Genomic DNA, 24,314 nt, shown 5'->3' with positions numbered 1-24,314 from the left:
ATGATTGGGTTTTGTTTCTGGTTTATTCCTTTAGCAGAGTAATTTGCTCAGTGTTGATAGAGAGAGGTAGCAGGGTAAAAAGCCTTTATTGCATGAATTTGTACTTTAGAAAGTGATATTCTGAAAAAAAAAGTGGAAGAAAATTGTCTACACTTAAGCTTAAGTTGACTTAGAGATATTTTTGAAGGAAGTTCCCATAAGTCAAGACTAATAATTTGAAGAATCTTTATTGAAACATTCAGATAGTATCTAAAGAATGAAGCTCATTCCAACAAAACTGATTTAACAATTCCAAATATAAAAACATTAAAAATTAATCATTGTGGTGATACCTTGATCCCCAACAAATTACTCTTATTAACATACTTCATTGCACCAAAGAAACCAATACGGAAGACTAGTCAACTTAATTGTTTTTGCACTTTAGAAAAATTGCACTCTGATTTACACAAATTACCCCAGTAGTGAAATTAACCTTGTTTGTGGCATCCCAGCCCCACAGGATCTAGATGGTGAAAGTCAAATCAGGTGACAGTACGATTCAAAAAAAAAAAAAAACCAATTTTTTCAGATTATCCAAGTTAATTCTGCTACCACTACAGCCATTGCATTAGTGTTAATTAACATCTTTTGGAAAAAACAAAGCAAACTACAGTACTGGTATCCAGCTCTGTAGGGATGGGATGGGATTCCCTCGGGGAAAGCAACCTTCTCCAAAGATCTCCTTTCCACAAGGGGCTGAAAATTTGCAGTGAAGTAACTACAATAGTTTTGGGGGACAAAGACTTCTACACCTTAGCTTTTGATGTATCCAAAGCATAACTTGTGCATTAAATAGTCCTGGAGACTAGGAACTTGTGCTGTAGTGTAAATAAACTATGTAATTTCACTGACTCTGTACAATTTCTACTATAGGCAAGTTACTGTTATTCAAAAGTAAGTGTTGAAACCAGCACAAAGTTGTTTTTTTTTTCAAGCTTTACTATAACTAGCTTTAAAAAGTACACAACCGAAAAGAATTCCAGTTACACTACATAGATGTATTCAATAGTATTTAGTTTATAACTGGCGTGCAAAGGAAAATAACAATGGGTTGGTCATCCTTTTCAGTGGTAGAAGCAAGAAGCCATTTAGGCATGCAGAGACAATTTCTTTCTCAAAGTCCCACTGTACTCAGGGTCAAGTCATACAACAGTGGGGAAAAACTGCTGATGGCAAAGTTCAGTGACTCCTAGACACACAGGCATCCATCCCTAACACTCACTGCACCACAACTGCTTGGCAATGCTCTTTGTAAGGGTTAAAAAAAGGCAAAATAGAGCTAGTATGACTAGGATGGTCTGCAGGAAAGGCTAAACTGAATTTTAAATATAAAAAAGGTGAAAAATTGGCAGTTTCTTAAATATATTCACATAAAATAAGGTCAATTTACAATTATTCGGTGCAAATGTATTCTTACTCTTGTGCATGGCTGACCAGTTAGCAACTACTATCATGCTTAAAATCTTACAGGTACTGTAACTGCCAATTTTTTTTTTTTTACAAATATTTACGAGCAGTTAATAAATCTCACTACTACTTTGGTGACACTGACATGTACAGGATTAAAGCAACTGTAGTAAGTGTACAGTAAGACAAATCTCTGTCCCATGGGGGGAATTTATATTTGTGCAAAATCCCAGTTAATAAGATACAGTAGTTATTACTGTACTAGTGTGTGGCACTGTTCACATTTTAAATGCATCACCAATGCCCTGCCTCCCGGGGCATGTGATTCATCTGCAAAGTCTTAAATCCACAGTACAGATTTTATCTTTGACTTTCTTGTTCCTCTACCTTTGTGCAGTCCCTTGGAATGTCCTCAGTGCCTTTATTTGGTGTCTGTGCCCCCTCCTGCTGCTGCTGCTCTGGTTTTTCTGTCTCTGGTGACCTTTGCTCTTGGCCAGGGGATAGAGCCGGGGGTCTCTGATCCGTCTTCTCCAGGTCCTCACAGTGGCTGACTGAACTGGTCTCACTAAAGGCATCGGAATTTCTTAGAGACCTTTTAAAAATTTTTTGACCTGTAAAGTGTTGGAAGAACAGTACCAATGAAGGCATCAAATGCAAGATGCGGTATGCACAGGGTTAAGATTCAAAGAAAGTATCTTAATCTGACAACTGCAAAGAAACAGATTTTATTTGGGTGCTAACCTGTACACTAACCATATAAATACTTGCTTCCAGTTACAGGTGCATTTACTCAGATGCGTGCTGAGGCCAGGATACTTTAGCAAGTTTTAGAAATAAAACTAGCGAGTAAAAACTTACCAGGAAGTCTTTGCTTTGTAAGGCTGGAAGTAGGAGTTGGTGGTGGAGTAGTACCTGTTCCTTGGGCTTTTGATACATACGTAGATTCTGTGGATTCTAGAGAACCTGCAGGTTAAAAAAAAGTGGCAAGTAGGAAGTTGAATATAGACAACTTTTCAGCTGTATTTATAAAATATGAACAATCTATCTGTAACGCATGTTTCTAAAACTGCATGGCCTAGGTTGGCCTGAAACTGCCTCTCACGTGTAGTTGGTTTCTGAGCACCTGACAACAGGCATGCCGAGTCTTACGAAGATGAAGAGTGAAGACCTCACTCCTGCTTCCCAATACTGCTACCTCCAATATTCCACTTACCCTTTCCCACTGGGCTTGACACATCCCCAGGTGCAAGCTATTGAGCACTGCACTCTGGAAGGACATCTAGCTGTGAATGGAATAAGCATTCCCAAGGAACCTTGTAGTTCCTTGCTGTAAGACCCTTCTCGTCAGTGTGCTGAGAATGAGCAGAAAGCCTTCCCGGCTAATTACAAACACACACAGCTGGGCCGTTTTTCTAGCTCCAACTGACACTTCGCTGAGTTCAGAAATATTCTTAAGACTCTGCTGCACTTTTTACAGTGAAAGTTTATAATTTTTGAGAGTATTATGCTAGTACATCACCAAGAATGATGCGCAAGCTATAGATAGTTCTTTTCACATCACCAGTCATGAATTACAGATAGATGAGTAAAATAATAGCCCTATATTCTGTAATATTCCATTCATCACTGTCTCCTGCAAAGCCGTGTTCATGCTTGTCCTCAGCTAGTTTTAGCCTGTCCCTTTTCTCAGACCTTACACCATTGCCTGGAAACTAGTACTTCATCACTGCGACACAGCTCCATGACATCTGAAACCAGAATTTCAGACAGAAATCAAGTTCAGGTATCACAGAACATACATGGGAGCAATACTCTAACACCCAAGAGCTCCCTACCCCACTACCTTACGTATTTTGACATTCCGAATAAACTCCAAGGATACAAACTTTTGCAATGTGTGCGGCCAACAATTATTCCTGCATTAACAAATGCCAATATCCAGTACAGCTTTTTTTTAGAATGACTCAATATGCAAGAATAAAATGCAAACTAAACAAGAGGTTAGGAGATTTTCTTAATGAGCATTACAGAAGTGAAGTGCATGTTCCTTTACATCTTGAGGGTGGATTATGTCATTCGCAATCAAATCAGCACAAGAAAGTGTGTTGCAGTTTCAGTATAAAACTGGAAACATCTAGAACACAGCTTAACATGGCTGCATATGCACTGAGTCCTACCTGCTGTTAAATTAAATGTTCTTCCCTTTGGTGAAGCTTGGAATGGAGAAAACCAGTTCAGCACAGAGCCTACTACAGGTATTTGCCGTAGCAGCCCCTGTGAAAGACACAATCAAACACTGGCTGGTGAGCACACTACCTGTGTTGTGACGAGTTATTACAAGTTACCTAGATAGCTATTTTTTTTTTTATAGTCTTACCTCTTCCAGAAGTCGTTCTTCATTTGCTTTCTGAAGCTGAAGTTGTGCTTCCTGTATCCCTTTTCTAACGACTTCAGTCATGTTTTCCAACAGCTAATAAAAAGTGAAATTTTATTATTATATACAGTATTTAGACTTGAAATTGTATTTTTTAATTCAGGCTTTGAGAATGTAAATTGAGTAGTCAGATATCTTTTTCTAATTTAAATTTGCATTTGACAAGCCCTATTTCATTGCTACTGTAAATTAAAGAATGTACAGGATTTAAAATATATATATGCACAGAGGACAGAACATCATTTTAAGCAGGAATGGTACATTACTTCTCTTTTGCTTCGAGATCAACTTGTGACCCAAATTCATCAAATGTCTGCTTAGCACAGAAGTGTTCCTCAGAAGCTGAATCCAACAGAGAATTTTTAAGCTTATAAAGTGTGGTTTGGTTTCCAGAAGTGCCCAGAACTAAGTCAGACTCACAGCAAGCCTAAAGCCACAGGTATGTGGCAGCCCAGATAAGGCTCAACTAAGGCTTGCAAATTTAGTGTACGACTGCCACTATGACCCCTGTGGCAGTCTATGCCAGCATCAGTGACATTTTATGTTGCAAAGCACAAGCAGCTTTCTGGGAGGATAAAAAAAAAACAAAAGATCAAAAACCAAAGCCACAGTTTTGTTGCGTGCAAGAAAAATGCCAATTTGCACAATTTAATGGGCAATTAATTTAATTTTAACATTGCGCGAGCCTTTGGTGACAGCTACTTCCTCCAGAAGGCCAACAATTTAGGTTACTGTCAGTTAATAAAAACAAAGGGAAAAGTGGGATCTGCTCCTTTTCTCTAGGGGAGAGGCAAGACAGAAATTGGTCACCACAGCAAGCTAAATAACCCAATGTACTGGCTACATGGAGGAGGTGAATTGACTACAGAAGGGGCTTGAACATCAATTTTGAATCAAATGTTTTAAGATTGTTTCAGTTCCACATTTTTTGTAGTTGGTTCCAGGGACTGCATCTTTCAGAGTCCTCCACTACTCTGTTCTCCCCTAGAAGCTTCAGGATAAGAGTAACACATATACCAAAATTCAGTTCCTAATCTCTCAGCTGCAAAAGATCAAAAAATGAAGGAACACTACAGCCAATTGATCTTCTATAACCTCACCTTCAAAACAGCACAGCATGTCAAAAATGGGTAAAGAGGCTCCAGAAAATACTACCAGAAAAAAATTAATTGCCAAAATCAACATTCCCATGGGCAGAAATAGGCCTGTGGGATGTCTTAAGTTCTGTGGGTTTTTTTGTTTCTTGGTTTTGGTTTTTGTTCATTTGTTTTGTTTTTTTTTTATGTTGAGGAAATTAAATGCCCAGTGCTTTAGGAGTGAAAGGACAGACATTCGTGATGAAGGTCATTTAGGAATACTGCTATGCTTGATCCTAACTGGAAGGGAGAACTCTAGTCATATAAATGCTTTTACAAAAAGGACTTACATTAGCATTAGTAATTTAATAGATAATTTGTAACTTAAGTTATTATGCCACTGATTTTTCCACACATTTTAGGGCAGTTATCTGAGACTTTTTATATTTATTAACTTATTAACACATACTCTTGAATTTTCTTCGATTTCTCTGCCTGTTGCTGCAATAGTTTCAACTAACTCCGACACATCCAGATCCTCAGTTACCATGCCAATATAAACACAGTTCTTCTGTCCTCCAAATTCTGGGCCTGTGAACATAGGGAGAATCGAGTGTTTGTGAAATATAAAAAATGTATTCTCAGAATACATGCCATGCCCTTGCTTATTAATCTGGAAATTCTAATACACGCACACAAAGACAAACACGCACACTTCAGTAATTAAGTACAATATCTGCATAGGTATAAACTACGCAGACTACAAAAACTCAGGTATGTGGGTTCTCAAAAACAACAGAAAACAACATCTAAACAAGATGAACACTGGATATTTCATACAGCCAAGGGATCACATGATAAATATCAGTGTTGAATATGCTTCAAACTTGTTACTTTTTGCCATCTACCAATTGCTTGGTTCCACAATTCCAGGGTACTTAATCTTTGAAGGCAGACTTAGAAAAGATCTGAGATTCAAGTAAACAAATTAGTATTATTACATCTGTAATGTGGCACCGTATATTCTTGGAAGTGCTGCTAATTATCACAAAAGTCATCTGAAGCTTTAATCTAGCCAGAGAAAGCAGTGAATTGGTCAGTAGTTTTTTAATGAGACCTGCTTTTCACTAGATACCAAACTTCCCGAGAAGGCTCAGTTTACAAAGGGAAACTTGCGGCTTTCATTCCCTCTGACAAGGAAACCCTTTCAGGTCTGGGTGCTCATAGGTCAGTTTTCACAAGTATTTCTGCAAACAGTGCAAGCAGCTCACCCTGCTGAACATTTACCAACTCAAATAAGGGATGAGGAGGACACAGAGTTACAGATGTTGTTTCTAAAGGAACTACATACACAGCAGTGTAATTTTCCATTATAATAACCTACGTATGACTGACCTCTTGAAAGGTTATAGCACAACCAGTAAAGTGACTGGTAGCTTGAATGTAAGTTTTTTTTTTTAAATAGTGCAGTTACCCAAAGAAAAAGTGAGATCCGACTCCAGTTCATTTAATTTTTTCAGAAGTTCTGTGTTAATTTTTTCTAATTCTTTTTCTTGTTTGTCATCATTCTTCCCATCACTGTGATAGCTGTACCTTCAAACCAAGTCAGAAGAGTCAGTTCACTTTACAGTACATTTAAAAACAACAAAACACAGATCTGCACATCTAGCATGTTTCTACAAATTTCTATATTTTACAAACCAAAAGCTTAAAGCAACATTCTAAACCAACCAGTTTAATGGCATTTGTAATCAGCTTTTTGGTTGGGCATGAGGTGAAGGCTGGCCAGTGCAAACTTAACTGAACACAACAGATTTCTAGGTAATAAACTGATCATACTTCAACTGCTTTGATTGTACAGAATCGTACCCAGTAGACTGCATCAGATGATCAGAATACACATTTAAAGGGTTTTATTCAGTATATAAGTGAATCTCATCCTAGACAAAAACGTATGCTATGCTTAGTTAAATAAAGCAACATTGCATGTTACATTTCTGTTTAACAGACCAGCATATTGCCTCCGATATTAGACCACTGCTCTAATTTTGCTTAAACAGCAATTCAGCTTTTCTAAATAATAAAAAAATTGTTGTTTTATTTAAAACAAAAACACTCAAATGTCAAGTGAGGACAAAGACAGAGACTAATCAGCAAGCAACACATCCAAATTGCTAATAAAGAGACCCTGTATTCATTTGTGCTACTGTACTGTCTATCCAAACATAAAGAAGAAAATACTGAAAAATGTACCTTACAACACCTAATCCTGGCCAGCTGAGGTCTTCAATATACAAAAGGCCTACTGTTCTTCTCACTTCTTGCTCAAACTCCTCTCTCAGTTGCAGTGTACTTGTCAATACTGGTATCTTCATCTTTAAGCAGTCTACCAACTGATCAACATCTTGTATTTCTGTCCCTAAAACTAAAGAGCTGATGTATTAGCATACAAAGAAAGTGAATGGACATACGCACAGATGTCTGAATTAAACAAGTAATCTGTAGAGAAACCACTTTGTAAGTTAATTGTAAATATAATTCAAGATAGCATCAATGTATCTTGATCTACATACCAGCCTTTTTCTTCATTTGCAGTGAAAAAAGGTGAGTTTACAAACTAATACGGACAATACCCCTTTCATTGCATCTGTAGCTAGCATCAGAACTCTCTTCCCATAGCCAAAAAGACAATGAATTTGCTTCTATACTGTTTAAAAAAATCAAAATCACAGCATCACCAAGTAATTTTATTCTGCAGTGTACCTTCCCATGTACACTAGGATCCTCTCACATCAGCATCACGTGCTTTGCTAGCCTAAACTGCTCAACCCACACAAGCTAAAAGGAGCCACAATTCATCGCCTGAGCCTCTGAAAGTTGCTCTATGCATCTGCTGGGTCTAAACAAAGCATGCATATGGTGCTAGCTTAAACATCAAATTTACAACGTTTTCCAAAATGCAGATTTTTTTTCCTCATACAACAGTAATTACAGAAAAACCTTGGGGTTTAGTAAATAATTCTTCTGGTTAATTAGTTGTAGTTTGAACATAAGCAGCATTTTAGTGTTGAAACACCTGTGAAGAAAGGTCAAGCATCTTTTCCTTGTGTTACGCATCTGAGAGAAGGAAAGAGGGGGATGACTTATCCTTCATATTTCTTTTATAACTCTCAGAAGCCAAGAGCTTCTCCTGTTGCTAATGAATTTTAAAAAATAATCAAATAAACATCTATCTCTGCAGATGTAACGAGGTAATGTCACATACAATAACTGAGCTACCTCTAATGTACCTGCTACCAAGGCACAAAGGAATGATAAAGTCAATATAGATTTATTGGGAAAAAAAATCCTCACCATAGTAAAGACTTCCTTGAGTATATCTGCTTTTACACCAGGAGACTGATGTACAATTTTATGGCAAATTCCAATTTTACAAGTGGCTGAGTAAAGTGAATGTTACCTGCAGAAGTCATTAACGGGCTGAAACGCACACACGTGCCCTCATCTTCCAGTTCTACCACATCAACCCCACTGGCAGGAACCAGCTGCGCCAACTGCTCTCCTAGCTGAAGAGACAAGGCCCAGTTAAAGAAATGCACAGAGGTTGGCCCTGCAGCCACCAGCTCAGGTCAGACTCCTCCCACAGCTAAGGAGAACCACTTGCTCAGCACAGTTCCCCGTATTTCTCAAAATCGCCTCTGGTAACACAGTACTTTAGCTTGATGGTGATAAGACAGAAGTTGGACACATACTTAAATCATGAAAATTCAGAATAAGCTGCAAGTATTGTAAGTCTGAAGTTTCTACAAAATTGTGAAGTATGCTATGATTACCATGCAATTAATCCAAAAGAGTGATGTGCTCAGCTCTCCGTGAGCACAAGTTTCCAGAATTCTGTTAAGAGCTGGAAAAGAAAGTCTGTCTTCTCGTGATTAAACAAACATCATCAATGAAGTATATAGCCAATTAAGAAGAGTTCTGAAAGTTTTTGCATATTCCCACAAGCCCAAGGGGAAAAAAAAAAAACTACCAAATGTTTTAAGATGCAGTAATAATGTTAGTAGCAATTACAAGCAAAATAATCAAGAGTGAGAAATCAACTGTGCTTCCGATCAAGTTCACCTTTGTAATCCCAAATTCCCAGTAGATTTTGCAAAGGATACCAGATCAGAAGATATTACCAAGCTTGTCTAATAAATCTTTTATACAGAGGAACCCCTGGAAGCACTCAACTCTCATTTCTTTTTCTCCTAAAGAGGAAAATATCCATTCTTACCCACTGATTGAAAGTGTCATAAATGTGTCCTTCATTGCTTATTATGGGGTGCGGAATAGTTGAGGCCTGTGCAGCGTGTGAGGTTTGATCTGAATCCAAAGATACAAGAATCACAGAAAGAGATTTGTATTTACTTAATTAAACAAAAGGCAGCCTAAAGTTCAGATAAAAGATAAGTACATTTCTTAGGTAATGTGACACATCTACACTATGTCAAGCAGACTAACAAGGAATTTTTTAAGGTATGCTGAACATGAAAAATATTAGGAGTCAAAGAGTTGAATGTACTAGCTTTAAAAACAATCCATAAAATACTTCTCACTTTTCTGAGGTTCAAGTCCCCCCATAATAAAAACAGGGCTTTTACGAAACAGAATCCTGTCACAGCAGGCTGCAATATTTAATTTGATGCATTTGGCAACATTTTTAAATTGAGATTGAATGATTAATTTTTACTATACGCAAATAATACTAAGGACTTAAAAGCCCATTATATGCACAAAATATGCAGAAGTGGGCCAAAGATTTTACATCCTTAGAATTCAGGTGGGTGACTTCTCCCTAGTAAAGCTGTTCAGACAAATGCATCAATGGATAAAGCTATCCAACAAGTCTTTTCACTGGACCAAGACGAAGAGGTTTACTTCATAAGTGTGACCACTAGTTAGATTAAGAACCTTCCCCCATGCAAAACACAAAAAAATCCACAGAGAATTAAAATCAACACTCAACAAAACTACAGTTTTCTATCAGTCATTTGCCTCACCCAGCTGGACATGGTCCCCACATTCAGAATGTGTGCATTCAAGCAGCATAAACAACATCCTCTGTTGTAATCAAAAGGACAAAATTCCTCTTCCTGTGAGAGGACATCCACGTAGGGATGTTCTGCCCTGAGCCACGTTTGGTGTGGCTACCATACCCATTGACATGATTTACAGAGCTGGTCATCACGTGCTCTGCTATTTCTAAAACTACTGCAACAGAAAACAGCAGTAAAACAGAGAAACATTGTTCTGGCAACTAACCACTAAATGTTTGAAAGAAACAAAGTCTGAACAAAAACAATGGAAGATTTTCCCTCAACAGTACCTTCAAACGCAGTCTGCAGCTTATGGGGGATTATCATCATCTGCTCTCATGATCAAAATCATATGCAAATTTCCTCCAGTCAAGACAGGAGAAATGACTTGCTGTGCACATTTAGAACACTGCAGTCTATCTAAAAAAAGCTATCACGTGTATGAATTCTATCACTAGATTACAACCAGTATTCACAACCTTTTCAAAGGCATGTTACACAAGAGAAGTGCACCACGTATAATGTACCTAATAATAATTTACTTAAATCAAATTAATTTTAGCATTTGCAGTGTTTTTTTCTTGTTTGTTTGTTTTTTAAAGGAAGATAGAGAAGGTTGGTTTGTTGTGGTTTGCTCATTTGTTTCTAAATAAATCACATACCTCTATTTAAATACTTCTGGTAGAACTTGAAAACCACCACTGGTGAACTCAGTTCATCTTCAACCTTAATAAAAATTGAAATAATTTTATAAATATATTTGCAAACTTTTTAAAGATTTAACACTATACAAAATTCTTTAGACTGCTGAGTAAAGCAGATCATTTCGTTTTGATGACAGTAACAATGTTCACACTGTCTCAGTATTAGATGTTAACTCTGTAGGAGTCTGAGTAAGCATATCTGTAAACAGTGGAAAATAAGTCACTATTCAGTTAAAGCAGAACTGTATTGATTTAATGTATGCATAACTGAACTTTGAGCACCATAAAACACGAAACCTAAGCACATTCACTAGCAAACAGATTGTACTGACAGAAGTCAATTTAGCTTTACGTATTTTCAGGCATTAATGATTAAAGAAAACATTCTTCAAAATCTGCCAAGAATCACTGGGAGATGTCAAGAAAGTTCCAGCAGGAATAATAATAATTGATTCTGCCTTGGAGATAGGAAAAATGGACTGGGCAACCTCTGGAGGCAATCCGAGTCCTAAGAATCCTAAAAATGCAAGGTTTATTTAGGTAGAAGGGGCAAGTGCTACAGTAACTCCAACTCCCAAAGCTCTTGGAAAAACTATTTTAAAAAGTTATCTTTCAGAACGACACTAAAAAAACTGTTGAACAGGACATTTCACTGAAATCGAACTTTAAATGAACACACCAGGTACAATTTCTGAAACAAATTCTGGAGTAAAACCCTCAAACTGGGATAATTTTTGCATAGAATTTCATAGGGTTCACAGCACCATCTCATGGGCAAGATGCAGGCAGAATGTATTTGAGAAGCTTTTGGAAACTGCTATCATAAATGTATTATCAGTTTTGTAAATGTATTACTGAACAAATGGACCTTTTAAACGGGAATTAAGTTAAGCTCTGGAGACAATTTCTGGATGTTATTGTCAGCTCCAATGAATGCAAGAGTTCACAGCAATGGAACAAGTACAATCTAGAGGCCATACACAACCAAGCCACACAATTTCACCGAACACCTGAACTTAACTAAAAAGGATACCAAACATATTTAAAATAATTACTGTGTTTTAAATATTTTTAGATAATTTCCTTTGAGTCAAAATTAGTCTTATCAAATAGGTAAAGACTAAGCTATACAACCAAAGTATTAAATGCAGACCGTACCGAAGTTTTAATGAAATCCAGGTTTTTCAAGTTTTCCAGCAACCTTTGACTCTAGAAGACCACAGCAGAAAGGAAACAAAAACAGGACAAAAACAGTTTTAGAAGCTGAAACTTATTCTGACAAATATTAAACAGTCACACCATAACCTCCATTTGTTAACAAACCCCTATGAGGTGCTGGAGATCCATTTAGTTCTTGTTTATAAATGTAATACAAAACAAATTATTTTTTAATTACTAGTAAAACACTGAGTACAAAGTGTTTTTCATCAAGTCTTAAGTGTATTTGTTGACAAAGTTCCAGAGATAACGCAACTCTGTTGACTAACTGAAGCACAGTGTGTAGCAGAACAGTTAATTTTCCCAAAGCTACCATAGCAACTGGTTATGATAACTTTTTAAGTTATTTTCATTAGAAAAGACATTCTTGTGTGGTTAAAGACTATTAATAGACTATTATAAAAGCTAAGATCACTCTTCAATGCCACAAAAATCTTAATGACTAATGTTATTTTGTCACTCTTTTAGATCTTTCATGCCAATAGTTTCTTCATTAACCTTTACAGAAGCTTTCCACTTCCCTTTGCTCTTCTCTGAATTTTGAGAAAGTGCTATACTTTTAATGCAAATGCTTTGTATATAAACAAGGCATTTTCTAACATACATATTATATTGGATGTTAATTTTTACTGAAGGTTCTTAATTCAAAAATAGTAGACTTGGTACTGTATTTGAAGAAATGTGTTGAAATCCTTTTTGTCAAGCTTTATAATTTACTATTCCTTGAATCAGTATAATGCCAAGAAGAGTACAAAAATAAGTCTTTTAGCAGTTTTCAAGCAAAACAGTCAATATAGCAGTGATAGAAAAAAAAGATTATGTAATTTTACAGTTAGAAAGAACAAAAATTAAGTATTTCACATTAAAACTAATAAAATATACAGTCTGAAAACATTGTTCCCCCTAATATTACTGTTCTTCTCTGCTTAGAGACTCAGACTGTTAAACCTGATGAAGATTCTCAAGAACAGCCTCCAGCCCATACTCAGAGAAGCAAAGAAGCCATAACCAAGGCTACGTTGATCAACCAACCAACCAACCAACCAAGCGCTGCTTACTAGTTGTGAAGCATGCTTTATCCTTTCCACAATCCCATCATGGCCCAAGTACTGCAAGGAGAGCCACAGGGGCAGGGCACGAAGTTTCTCTACAGGCTGACTTGATGTTAGCCCAGCTGCTAAGGACTAAAGAGGAAAACAAACAAACAAAAATCTTCTATTAACATTTTTCCATTATTTCATTTTTGCCAGATTACAGAATGCGTCACAGTTTAAATAGGGGGTCTTGTGCAAATTATAATTTAGATGCTTATGATGCTTATTAAGCTAATAAGTTTAATAATGATGCTTATTAGAAAAGAAGACACTATACCACAATCACAATTAAAGTTTCAATGTCTTGATAATAATGACTGAAAAGCTGAACATACCAAAGAAGGATCCTCATGTCTGTAGAGTGTCACTGCAGGTACAGCTGGGAGACCCAGCCAGGAACCCAGAGTAAGAGTCATGCTGTCACATTTTGTAGCAGCCTGAAGTTTATTACAATAAGCAGAACATAAACCATATGTACTTTGATTAGATCATGACCTTAAAGTCTAAAGCACATTATAAGATTTCTAGACATAGTAAAACATACCAGTACAGAAGAGGAGACATAACCCAAAGCCAAAGTTGCCAAATTCACTCTAGAAAAATAAATGATATTAGCACATATTAAGTGTGTATTAAAAGAGAGCATTTTAATCTCCAGTTTAATATTGCATGTTGATGTGCAAAGGGAGGTCATTTTTGTTCATGCATTTTTTTTTTGATGAACTATGCAGTAGATGTCGCTACATGGAATTCCAAGATGGTAAGCCCAAAACTAAAAATCCATTTCAATCTAAAAACATGACCAAACTTAAGGGAAATCATCCCCCTGAACTCCTACCCATAATTCAGCAACAATCTGGTATCAGAAATAAATAGCATGCAAATATAACACTATACAATGAAACATCAAAAGAAACAGTCTCTACTCCAGGTTCAGAAAAAATCTAAGAGCACTGGAGTCTTCAATAACATTGCCTAAGTTCTTCCAATTTATTTTCCTTTTAGTTTAATCTTCCTCCCAGTTACATTGCATTCTGCTCTAATGGCAGCCTTCTTGACAACCTTCACTGAAGTTGTCACACTTCATCCTCCTTTCTAATTCTCAATAATCACCATATAATGTCTCCCCTGAATTGTCCTATAAAGCCCTCTTTTCTTTGTATTCCAAGCTCTTCAAAGCATGGACAGATAAGATTACATTCTGAGTAAAAGTAACCAGTATCCTCGCTGAAATAATCACTCCAATTATTCCCGTAGATGTAAAACAATCTGAGTCTCATAGATGGATAGAATTATAGCCACACAAATTGCCTAACATGGCAAAAATCAAGATCGTCCTACGATCCTCCACTAGCTGGTTAGCCGTAAAGCTATTATTCAGACTTCTTAATGAGTATGGTTTATACAGAAAGAAATCTCAAGTTCCATACCCTTCTACGTGGAGCCACATATTATACTGCTCACAAAGTTCCTTCAGCCGCCCAAGTTTATCTGTGTGCCCAGCACCTGGTGTACCTTTGTTGAAAAGGGGAAAAAAAAAGCCATCACAAAGGATACGCATGCAAACCAGGACTCTATGAAAGAGGACCTCTTATACTGTTGTCAAAAAAGTCACTAGCAAGAGTTGGAAGGAGTATATGTAAAAAGAGCCAGCTACACAATATTCATACCTGGTTCATTGTGACATATGGACAATTGGTATTCTAGATAAATTAAAGATGCTTGCTTTGTTTGCCAATGTATGTTAAAAATACTCAGAAAATTAGATGTCCTAGGCACTGAAGGGCTCAGCAGCCTCAAAGAGATGAAAAGGTTTTTAATATTTTCAAAGTATTACTTCAGCTAAAAGAATGGAAACCAAAATTAACATCTCAGATGTATATATTTAAGTCCAAAGCAGGTAAGCCACCTCCTTCATTCAAACTTAACTTCGTTAACGAACAGTTTTGTTCTATTAACTAAAAGAAAAACGCAATTTTTTGATGCACATCCGTCAAAAATTCTGAAGCGTTAACATGAAATTGACTTTCAACAAGAGATTTGTGTTCACTAAAAAAAGCTTTAGTTACATTAATGCACCAACATAAGCAGAACTGTAACAGTACAATTCACATTTGAATCAATTAAATAAAAACCCCTCTAGACAAACAATTGTCTGGTCATTAAGATACGTTACGACATTTCTTGGCATGCAAACACTAAGCTGTTTAAGAAAAAATATTTTTATTTTGGATTTTATATATATATTCATGAAATAAGTGTGCCTTTTTTATTATTTGTCCATAGCACTTACCAGCATTAGCCACAAGCAACAAAGGCAGTTTTCCAGACTCAACATCATCTTTAATCAATCTGTCCAACAAAGCAACATCCTGTTATCAATAAGAAAAAGATATGTATTTATAAATATGTGTATCAAACAATAGAGATTTGTTTCTGTTGAACTGGAAAAGTGCATTAAGAGTGAAAGGGAACAGCATGTTAGAGTTCTGAAAGATGTTCTTAACGTCTTTGTGGCTTGCAGTTTCTTCTTCTCAAAAAGGTAAAATAAGCCAAAGGTCAAAAAAAAACCTTTGTGAAAAATACAATGCAAATACATAGTGGACTTTATAAACATACCTTCTACTACACATATTCTAGAAATCCTGGACTAAAAAGCACACTACTATATGCCATTAAAAGTGCTGACATTCCGGAAAAATTTGTCTGATTATTACAGTTATAATATTGCAGACTTAAAGGCTGAAAAATTAAGTACATTAAGTGAATGTCAATAATGTTGTTAGGAAAAAGTTTATTAATAAAAATAAAAAAAAAAAGTAATTCTTAAGGAAGACAAACTTACCATTTGATGTTGAGATCCAAACATGGTGTTACAAGGCACACGGCACATGCAAGAGAGGGGTAACCCTAGCTGCAATAAAAATGATGGAATTTGAACAACTGAGACATGCTTCAGAATACTCACTTCAAGCGTTTACAGAAATACACATATTAAGTGACGTAAAAAATAGTAAACGTGTCAATAAAAAGCTGGCTACTACATTTTGAACTAAGTTTCTTGCCAAAACTTTTAATCAAATTATTAGCAGAGAAAAGAAAGCACAAGAGAAACTCGGGGAAAAAAAAAAAACACACAATAGGTTTGGTTAGTACATGAACTGCATACAGCATTTCTACTGAGATATCTATGCACCCACCCTTTGAATGAATATAGCCTATAAGCAAATATGCTTTTTGCACGGACCCTATTACTCTGGAAGTTCAGTCACTTTACTACTGAATAGAGAGCAATCTGCCTACTTTGAGCATACTGCTTAATTCACATGATTATGTTCATGTTCTTCCTTTGCTATAGAGGTAAATTTCAGACAACTCTGCATAATTAACATGGGGGTTGGATGAAGGTCTCTTACACATTTTAATCTTTAACCTGGAAGATCACTAGGCAATTGAAATCTAGTTGATCATGCTCATCACTCTGAACAGAAAGTTCATCAAATTAAGAGAACTACAGTTACAAACCAGTCTGTGTTTATACTTTTATTTGACAGAAGTTGAATTAATGTCTGATTGTCCAGTTACTCAGTTCCAATTTGTGCTCTGCAATATATGCTATTTCTCAAAGTCTAAGCTAAAACAGCATCACTTAAATTCAGTGATCACCTGATAAGGACAAGTTAACAGTAGTGCCTTATCTTTTGTTTGTACTCAGAAGCAAAAGGCTCCAAAAATACCAATTATTAGAATTATTAGCAGCAATTTTTTTTTTTGTATTAAAAAGGTTCAATCAATAACTACATGCAACATTTTGCCTGCAAAAGACACCAACTTATTGCAATGAACTTTTACCACTTACTACCTAAGTCATTTTGGCCCAGACCAGTTCCTTCTGTGCTAACAATTTTATTTCTCTGCTGTCTACATTTTTAATCCTAGTAGTACCTCTACTTGTCCTCTCCAAAGACTTGAGAAAACAGAAGTCCCAAGAATTTGACCCTTATTTTAGTGTATGTTAAGTTTAAAAATATCACTGAACATTACGTATGCAACAAGAAAATCTGCATATGGTCTCAATCGTATGGTCTCAAAACATTCATGCAAATAAATGCTTGGCAAAACAGGTTTTGACCATAATTAAGAAAAATTGGATTTCGTTAAAGCACTGCTTTTTGGGGTAATTTGTTTTCTATTCCAAACAAAACTTTCTGAAATGGAACCACACTTCTCCCTGAATTGTATTCATTTCAAAAATGATAACATTTGTTGAAAGGAAGAAGTCAAAATCCAGTATATTTGGGTCTTTTTCACCCTGACCAGTGGCTTACAAAAAGCGCAAAGTGATCTAGAAACAATCACCCCGTCTTTTTAAATAAATAAACAAGGAGTTAGCATGTGGGTCGTTTCACTGGAAATATTCAGAAAATTTCTCTCCCTCCCACTGTATTGTTGCTGCAAAACATAGACCAAATATGCAACCTGAAACTACTTTTTCCCAGTCAAGTGTTTTTAATTTAAATATACAGTCCGCTACAGCTACTGAGGTTACTCACAGTATGGACTTCATTTCCTTTGCCAATGTTTTATAACTTTGGAAAGCGCGGTTAATAAAGCAATACCAACACACTTTATAGTATTTCTGTATTTCTAACTTAAAGATATTGCATTGGCATCAAAGTATGGTTTCACCTAAGATTCTCTTCCCCTCTCCCCTGTAATGTGTTGCTGTACAGTCACATTGCTATTGTTTTTACCATGAGGGAAAAAAAATATCTCAAAATCACCAAAGTTAAGCTCTTCCTAAAATCAGAACTGAACTTTTTTGAGGCCCAAGCTTCCTTGTTCAAAATACCCCTTTTCATGCTGTCTTTTAACAGGCATAGAAATCATCCTAAGTCTCAGAAACATAAATAATTTTATAAGGTATAAAAATCTATTATGCCCATAGAAAGGCAAAGTAGAGAAGAGGTTGAGAAGAATCTGCTTATGAGGAACACTGATTTGACAATGACAAGCAAATGTGTGGAAGGAACAGGAAAGCTGCAGAGAGAGACTGCCCAGCTTGCCTGACAATACATGTATTCAGTCAACACAGGAGTAGTGAGAAAAATTTGGAAGAACTATTAAAAGTGTAAGTTCCAGGCAGACAATTAGTTTTAAAGGAAATTTCTCACTAGTTCCAACTGATTTACAAGAGTGCTGTCAGTAGAAAGTAGCAGTGTCTTGCAGGAAAAGTCTGAATATATTTTTTGAATGTAAATTTCTAATAGGCAATATGAAGCCAGCCAGGTTCTACTTGCAGCTGAAGCCTCAACTGATTCACTTTACCTGATTGCAGAGAGCTTGGCCCAAGCCTGTTCTAGCTGCAGAACTAATGTATATAACGGGCTGCTTAGTATATAGCACATTAAATCCTTCCACTGTATAATCTTCATAACGTGTGTGAATAACAAGTCGACAGATTTTTAGGAGACCTTCGCGATCATCTTCATGATAATAAGCTGACCCATTTTCATACCTGTAAGAAAATCTGAGTAAGTATGACCAAAAAAAAACCACCAAAACCCAAACCAACAGCTAGTTTAGTGACTAAAATGAGCTCCTTCACTGGTTAGTGTTTTAAGAGGACACAGAAAGAGCAAAAAACTATCTTAACAGGAAAAATTCAGCAGAAGGAAGCTTTGTTGAAACAGGCTGAGATGAATAATGAGAGAAGCCCACTATATATATTGATTTAAACTGAGAGACAAAGTAAGAAGAAAAGAACTTCTGGGGTCCTAAAACATTTCCTTTACAGAGTTCAAAGCCTTGCTTGGTAAGAGCTGGGGTAGGGGAGAAACACATTAATGGGTTTATCTGAGTTTATTATATGTAAATTCTAGACTACTGATCTTCAAGAGAATGCAACATGACATCCTTTAAGTTATATTAGTAAAAACTGGAATAAGATACATGAAATAGGGTAAATGGGCAGAAATGGGCAAACTTTATTATGAAGTCACAAATAAATATTTCATAATAGCCAAAAGTTACTGATGCCATTTGTAATTTACAAGGTTTGAGAGTAATACCACAATTTATTCAGTACACTGCAAAGCAATTTTCCAGATGTTTTAGATGGGTTACGTAAATGAAATATTTTTCTTCCCTGGGAATATTTTAATGATTTTACAGCTCTTTTGCCTTCAATCTGATTTATTAAGAACATTTCTTTGGGGCTTGTGAGTGTGGGAGGGTGTTCCTGCTCCTCCCCTTCCTTTTTTGTTTTTGAAACCCTTCTAAGCATTGAACTCAAATCAGTACATTAAAACTTACAGTCAAGAAATAGGAGCAAAATAAACAAAGAATAGATAAGGTGCAAATGTTCTGCATTGAGTGCAATCTGTTAACTGTCGTAACTACAGAAAACAGCAACAGCAGAAACAGCAGATACCTCAATTTATAAAGCAACTTGCATGCTAGATATTTCTTTTAGCATTTTTTGTGCAACAAGTAAATCAGTAGTCTTGGGACATTTAAGAACAGCATTTATCCACAAGTTTATGTAAAGGCACTGAAACAGATTGTCACAGACTATCTGATGCACAAATCCTGCTGAGTACTCCAGGGTTGAACTCCAAAACGACCCACATGTAAACATTTACTTCACCTTTATGCAACATTTCTGTAACCTAACGTGGGCACAGGAAAATCCCTCTAGTGTTGCTCATAGCCACAGAAAATGTCAAGAGGTATGAAGCAGTTTACAGCATGGTATTTGTTAAATGCTGTTGCCTATGAGTCACAAAACTTTGGGGACCACATTCTGTCATTAATTACAAAATCACATCTCTCTATATATACATAAACATTTGGCAAAATACCTGGGTTACGTGCAACTTCCCATATTTCATCATCACACAAAGTTTCAACATATTTAAGTCAGACAGATAGACATTATCATTGAATTTATAAAATAATCCTGATGGAGGTAAGCCTAACAATGTAAGAAGAATCCTTTACGATCTATAATTCAAACAATTAAATTTGTGTTAACTTTATATATTTAGCTATATTAACCATTTAATCTTGTACTACACACAAGAAAAAAAAAGCCAACACTTCTCAGTAGCACTGGCAACATTTTCTGAAAGATGCAGTATTGTGAGAGTGATAAAATGTTTTTTTGTTGTTTCAGGAAGAGAAAAGGAATTTCTCATCAGTGAATCCCTTCCTACCTAGAAAAGTGAGCTAGACCCAGGAAAAGCAAAGGACAAATTAACTGAATACTACTTTCAAAAATATGAAGCACCTCAAACCACAGCAACACAACATATATCTCAAAAAAAAAAATCAGTTAAATGATCAACCAGCTATATGTTGGAACTGCACTTTGGTCCTTAACTCTACCATACAGCCACTATAAGAAGATTTTTATGGCAACCATATTACTAACAAGTTCTGCCATTCAATGTCTTTAAAAAAAGAAAAAAATGTGATGTGTTAAAGATCTTTCAAAGAATACTTGTAATTTCATGATAGCAGTTTATTTTGTTGATATCACACGTATTTTTAAACAATTACTACTGCCCAGTTGTACTTAAGTTATTTACAGCAACTCACCTGAAAAGCCTGCAGAGCCAGAGGGTAGTGTCAGAAAGGATCCTTGTTGTAAGTTTTCTCAGTCTTTCCCTGTCCAGCACTGATATATAAGCAGCCAAACTATGCCCCAGTAGAGCCATGTGACCCTGTTCACCAACATTTTGAAGTCTGCAAGCCAGAACAGAGAAATTGCCAACTAAATACAAGTCACGAACGTTTCAGTAAATTTAGGTTTGCATGTTTTCACTACAGTAGTAGAATTTGTTGACATGCAATTTTAAATATTTATCAGAGGGAAATACTGTATACCAGTCTCCCTCTTGCTGTTGTATGTTACTATACTAAAATACCAGTGTAGACATTGCACATTCACTTGGCCTAGCTGCTTACAGTAACACCTCAGCTTCTTTTTAGCCATTCAAGGTAAATCCTACTGATAACTGAAGGTTTACTGTGATCAGCAAGCATGAGTTGGAACTAGGCACCTTATCTGCATTGTGACTTTAATGTGCGTTAAACATATACCTTCCCTTCCTCATGCTGAGAAAACTCAGGAGACCGTTATTATAGCATAGCTTTCATTAGTTGATTTTTTTCCTGTTTTTCTTCCCCATCTCCAAACTGTTTTTCAAATATCACTGAACTTCGACAGATAAGTTAGTATTATTTCCATTTTGCAGGAAAACGGAAACCTCTTTTAAACTTCACAGGACGAGGTAGTAAATATTTTTGTTGGCATTCAAAGACGTAAGACTTTCAGACTTGAACCAACTTTCAGAAATTAAAAAACAAAACGAGCTGTCATATCAGAGAGAATTCCATTGTACAACTCCATTTACTAATAGCCCTAACTCAATGAAAGCTTGATAATTTTAGGAAAGCCAAGCCTAATGCATTATTCTGGTTCACTATATAATGTAATTAAGTAGCCTTTAAAAAGTCACATGGTTGCACAGTATCTTTATACATTTAAGCATTTTAAAGTGCAAGCTCTGTAATATCAGAGTAGAACAAAATCAGGTATCTGCCACATCCAACAATTCATATTGACTTTACCGGTAGGCCTGTGAAGACTCCTCTTCCTCCTCACCATGCATTAGGTTCTGAACTAACTGAAGTATGCTCACCATGTCCTGGCCACTGGGTTATCAGTGAGGGGAAAACAAAAAAAAACATCAGAAAAAAACAACAAATTAAGCACCACTGTCTAGCAAAGAGGCCATTTAGGACACAATGACATTTGGAAATGCTTTTCATTCTTAGAAAAAGCTAATTCAGTGTCTCCACTCCAAAACAAGGTTAATTTATGTACATAAAAGACTTCAATAGATTTTGCAATGTTTTCTGAAGAAAAAATTTCCTCTTCCAGAGCAGAGGTTACAACAAATTTTAAGTCTGAGTTTTCAGATGTAATGATTTTATCTGCCATATGCACAAAAGCTCCATACATTTTTTAGACAGCTGTGCTAAACTGGATTTCTAAGTTTTTATATTTATTTATTAAAAAAAAAAAAAAAAGGTTTTCTGCCTTGTCAGTCTCAGTTATTAATTTATTGTCTTGGTGTTTTAATTTTGATTCTATAGCACAGGTATATCTATATTTATTATAATGTCTTAATGACGATATGTACCAATGCACCAATTGTTTCCAATAGTTCAAAATTTCAGTCACCTAGGACAAGTAATTTTTTTTTCCCTGCACGAATATGAAAAAAGTCACAGAAGTTGTTACAATGCCAGACTATGGTAAATGCTCCTGTTTGCCTTAACACAGAAGTGTTATGTGTTACATGTATTTTACATATTCTAAACAGTATAGAACATTATTATCCAAAAACTGTTGTTGCCCACCTGCCTTGTAGTGGTCCAGGAATATCCTTCCGTGCATACTTCTTTTCATTTTCCTCCTCCGCTTTTCTGTGTTAAAGACACAAGAACAAATTATGTATTTAGTTTGTGTTTTATAGCATCAATGTAGCTGTCTTGCAAAAATACATGCTGATATGTTCGCAACTTATTTCACTGAAAAGTTTGATAAATCAGATGAGCCCAAAACAAAAGTTTAGCCAAGACTGGATTAAAGAGATTCTAAAATGTTTCTTTAATGCTTTAACAGAAAATGTTAAACTTAAAGAAGAGTCTCATATACAGACATATTAAAAGTTACTTGCACAGCAATAGGAAAAGATCTAACAACCCTGAAAAAAATGGACTTGCTGGACTTACTCTGAATATTACAGAACATGCATAAAAACACGTGTGGATATTTTAAAAATCCTATTATTTGAGAAACAGCAGTTTGTTTAGGTATAAGCTTCAGAAGGACAGGACGACCTTCAGCTACCAGGAAAATGAGTTCTATCCCACTTACTGACAATGGCATAGATAATCATACCCTGAGCACAAATAGGTATTGTTTTATGGTTGTTATTCTTTGTACATACCTTTGATTGTCTTCTAGCATCTTCATTGCTTCATTCAGATTCTTTCCCATTTCTGCTAGAGTAGGGTCAACCATCTGTCAGGAAAATAAAAGATAACTTCTATCAAAGACCAGAACAACATTTATCTTACTATTGTCCCCACAACACACTCAATACAAATTCATGCATCAGACACGCATGTGTACTCATTTAAAAATAATGTGCTGTATAACCTGAATCCAAAATAGACAAAAATGAAAACATATTATTAACCTAAAATAAGTAACCCAAAACAGAACACAGTTATGATGTGGATTTTATTATTGATAGATCCAAGATTCTCACTAAAAAAAATCCTCTAGCCCCTCTGCCGTAACAGGAAAAAGCCATGAAAAACAAAACAAACAGACCACGATCAATGGATAAACCCAACACTATTATTTCTTACAAGAAAGGTACCTTCTAGAAAAAGAAGCTGTTTGGGAAGCTGAAAACTGACTAGTGTGACCAAGGCAGGTTTTAGGTCACTGAGTTGCAGCCTCTAGCTGCACAAAACAGGTTAAAAATCATGAATTCACTCCTGAGACCAGGTAGCAACAGATCCCTGTTAAAGAGCCCGTGGGGGTGGAAGAACTTTAAAAAAAAAAAAAAAAAGTTGAACCTATTTCCCATGAACCAGGTAACAAGTTCAAAGAAAAGCAAGTATTATTTTCTAAAGAACTGCTTTAACTGTGAAGAAGTTTCTTTAAGAAGTTGAACCCAAGAAGCCTCGCTACACTGACACAAGAGATCTGACCAGGAATATTTATCTGTTTAAGGATCGGAGGACATCCAGAAGCTTCCAGAGGATGTGAAAGGTATCATCTCAGGGCTTGGTTTACCTACAGTGGTTGATATTAAACAGTACTTGAGTATTAAATGTAGCCCATTATGAAGGTAGAAGGTAAAACCACTGATACCACTCATCAGATCTGACAGCAAAATACTCTAAGATACTCAGGTGACCCTTTCATCAGTCTCTCTTCTCCCTTTCTCTGCTCCCAAACGCACTGTAAGCATAGTGTCTGCAAATTCAGTAATAACCGTTTTTCAAGAGATTCGTCCTCATTCCAAAGCCTCCAGCAGTTAACCACTTTGACTGCTGCTTCAGTGGTTTTGTTGTTGTTGTTTTTTTTTTTTCTTTTTCTTTGTATGTGTGTGGAATTGGTGGTTGTTGCTTTAAAAAAAAAAATCTTAACCAAGTTTAACACTTAAGCT

At 36.0% G+C, this 24,314-nt stretch overlaps 1 protein-coding gene across 3 annotated transcripts in view; it reads right to left on the bottom strand.

Annotated features, from left to right (window-relative positions):
- Window positions 1-208: 208 nt before the first annotated feature.
- Window positions 209-24,314, bottom strand: part of PDXDC1 (pyridoxal dependent decarboxylase domain containing 1) — a 31,135-nt gene continuing 7,029 nt past the window's right edge. For all 3 annotated transcript variants that reach the window (XM_083800744.1, XM_083800743.1, XM_083800745.1), the window contains exons 2-23: window positions 23,079-23,152; window positions 22,486-22,551; window positions 21,691-21,774; window positions 20,656-20,802; window positions 18,382-18,571; window positions 15,899-15,967; window positions 15,347-15,425; window positions 14,484-14,568; window positions 13,598-13,646; window positions 13,389-13,490; window positions 13,018-13,143; window positions 11,900-11,950; window positions 10,700-10,763; window positions 9,236-9,324; window positions 8,420-8,525; window positions 7,213-7,384; window positions 6,434-6,552; window positions 5,429-5,550; window positions 3,827-3,919; window positions 3,627-3,723; window positions 2,308-2,412; window positions 209-2,060 (exon numbers count right to left, since the gene is read on the bottom strand). In XM_083800744.1, coding sequence (XP_083656870.1) covers window positions 1,810-2,060; window positions 2,308-2,412; window positions 3,627-3,723; window positions 3,827-3,919; window positions 5,429-5,550; window positions 6,434-6,552; window positions 7,213-7,384; window positions 8,420-8,525; window positions 9,236-9,324; window positions 10,700-10,763; window positions 11,900-11,950; window positions 13,018-13,143; window positions 13,389-13,490; window positions 13,598-13,646; window positions 14,484-14,568; window positions 15,347-15,425; window positions 15,899-15,967; window positions 18,382-18,571; window positions 20,656-20,802; window positions 21,691-21,774; window positions 22,486-22,551; window positions 23,079-23,152 — 2,340 coding nt within the window. In that variant the 3' untranslated portion in view covers window positions 209-1,809. The remainder of the gene's footprint in view (window positions 2,061-2,307; window positions 2,413-3,626; window positions 3,724-3,826; window positions 3,920-5,428; window positions 5,551-6,433; window positions 6,553-7,212; window positions 7,385-8,419; window positions 8,526-9,235; window positions 9,325-10,699; window positions 10,764-11,899; window positions 11,951-13,017; window positions 13,144-13,388; window positions 13,491-13,597; window positions 13,647-14,483; window positions 14,569-15,346; window positions 15,426-15,898; window positions 15,968-18,381; window positions 18,572-20,655; window positions 20,803-21,690; window positions 21,775-22,485; window positions 22,552-23,078; window positions 23,153-24,314) is intronic.

Source organism: Anser anser (assembly GCF_964211835.1).
Source record: "Anser anser genome assembly, chromosome: 15".
Classification (NCBI taxonomy): Eukaryota; Metazoa; Chordata; class Aves; order Anseriformes; family Anatidae; genus Anser; species Anser anser.
This window is presented reverse-complemented; position numbering and strand designations above follow the sequence as displayed.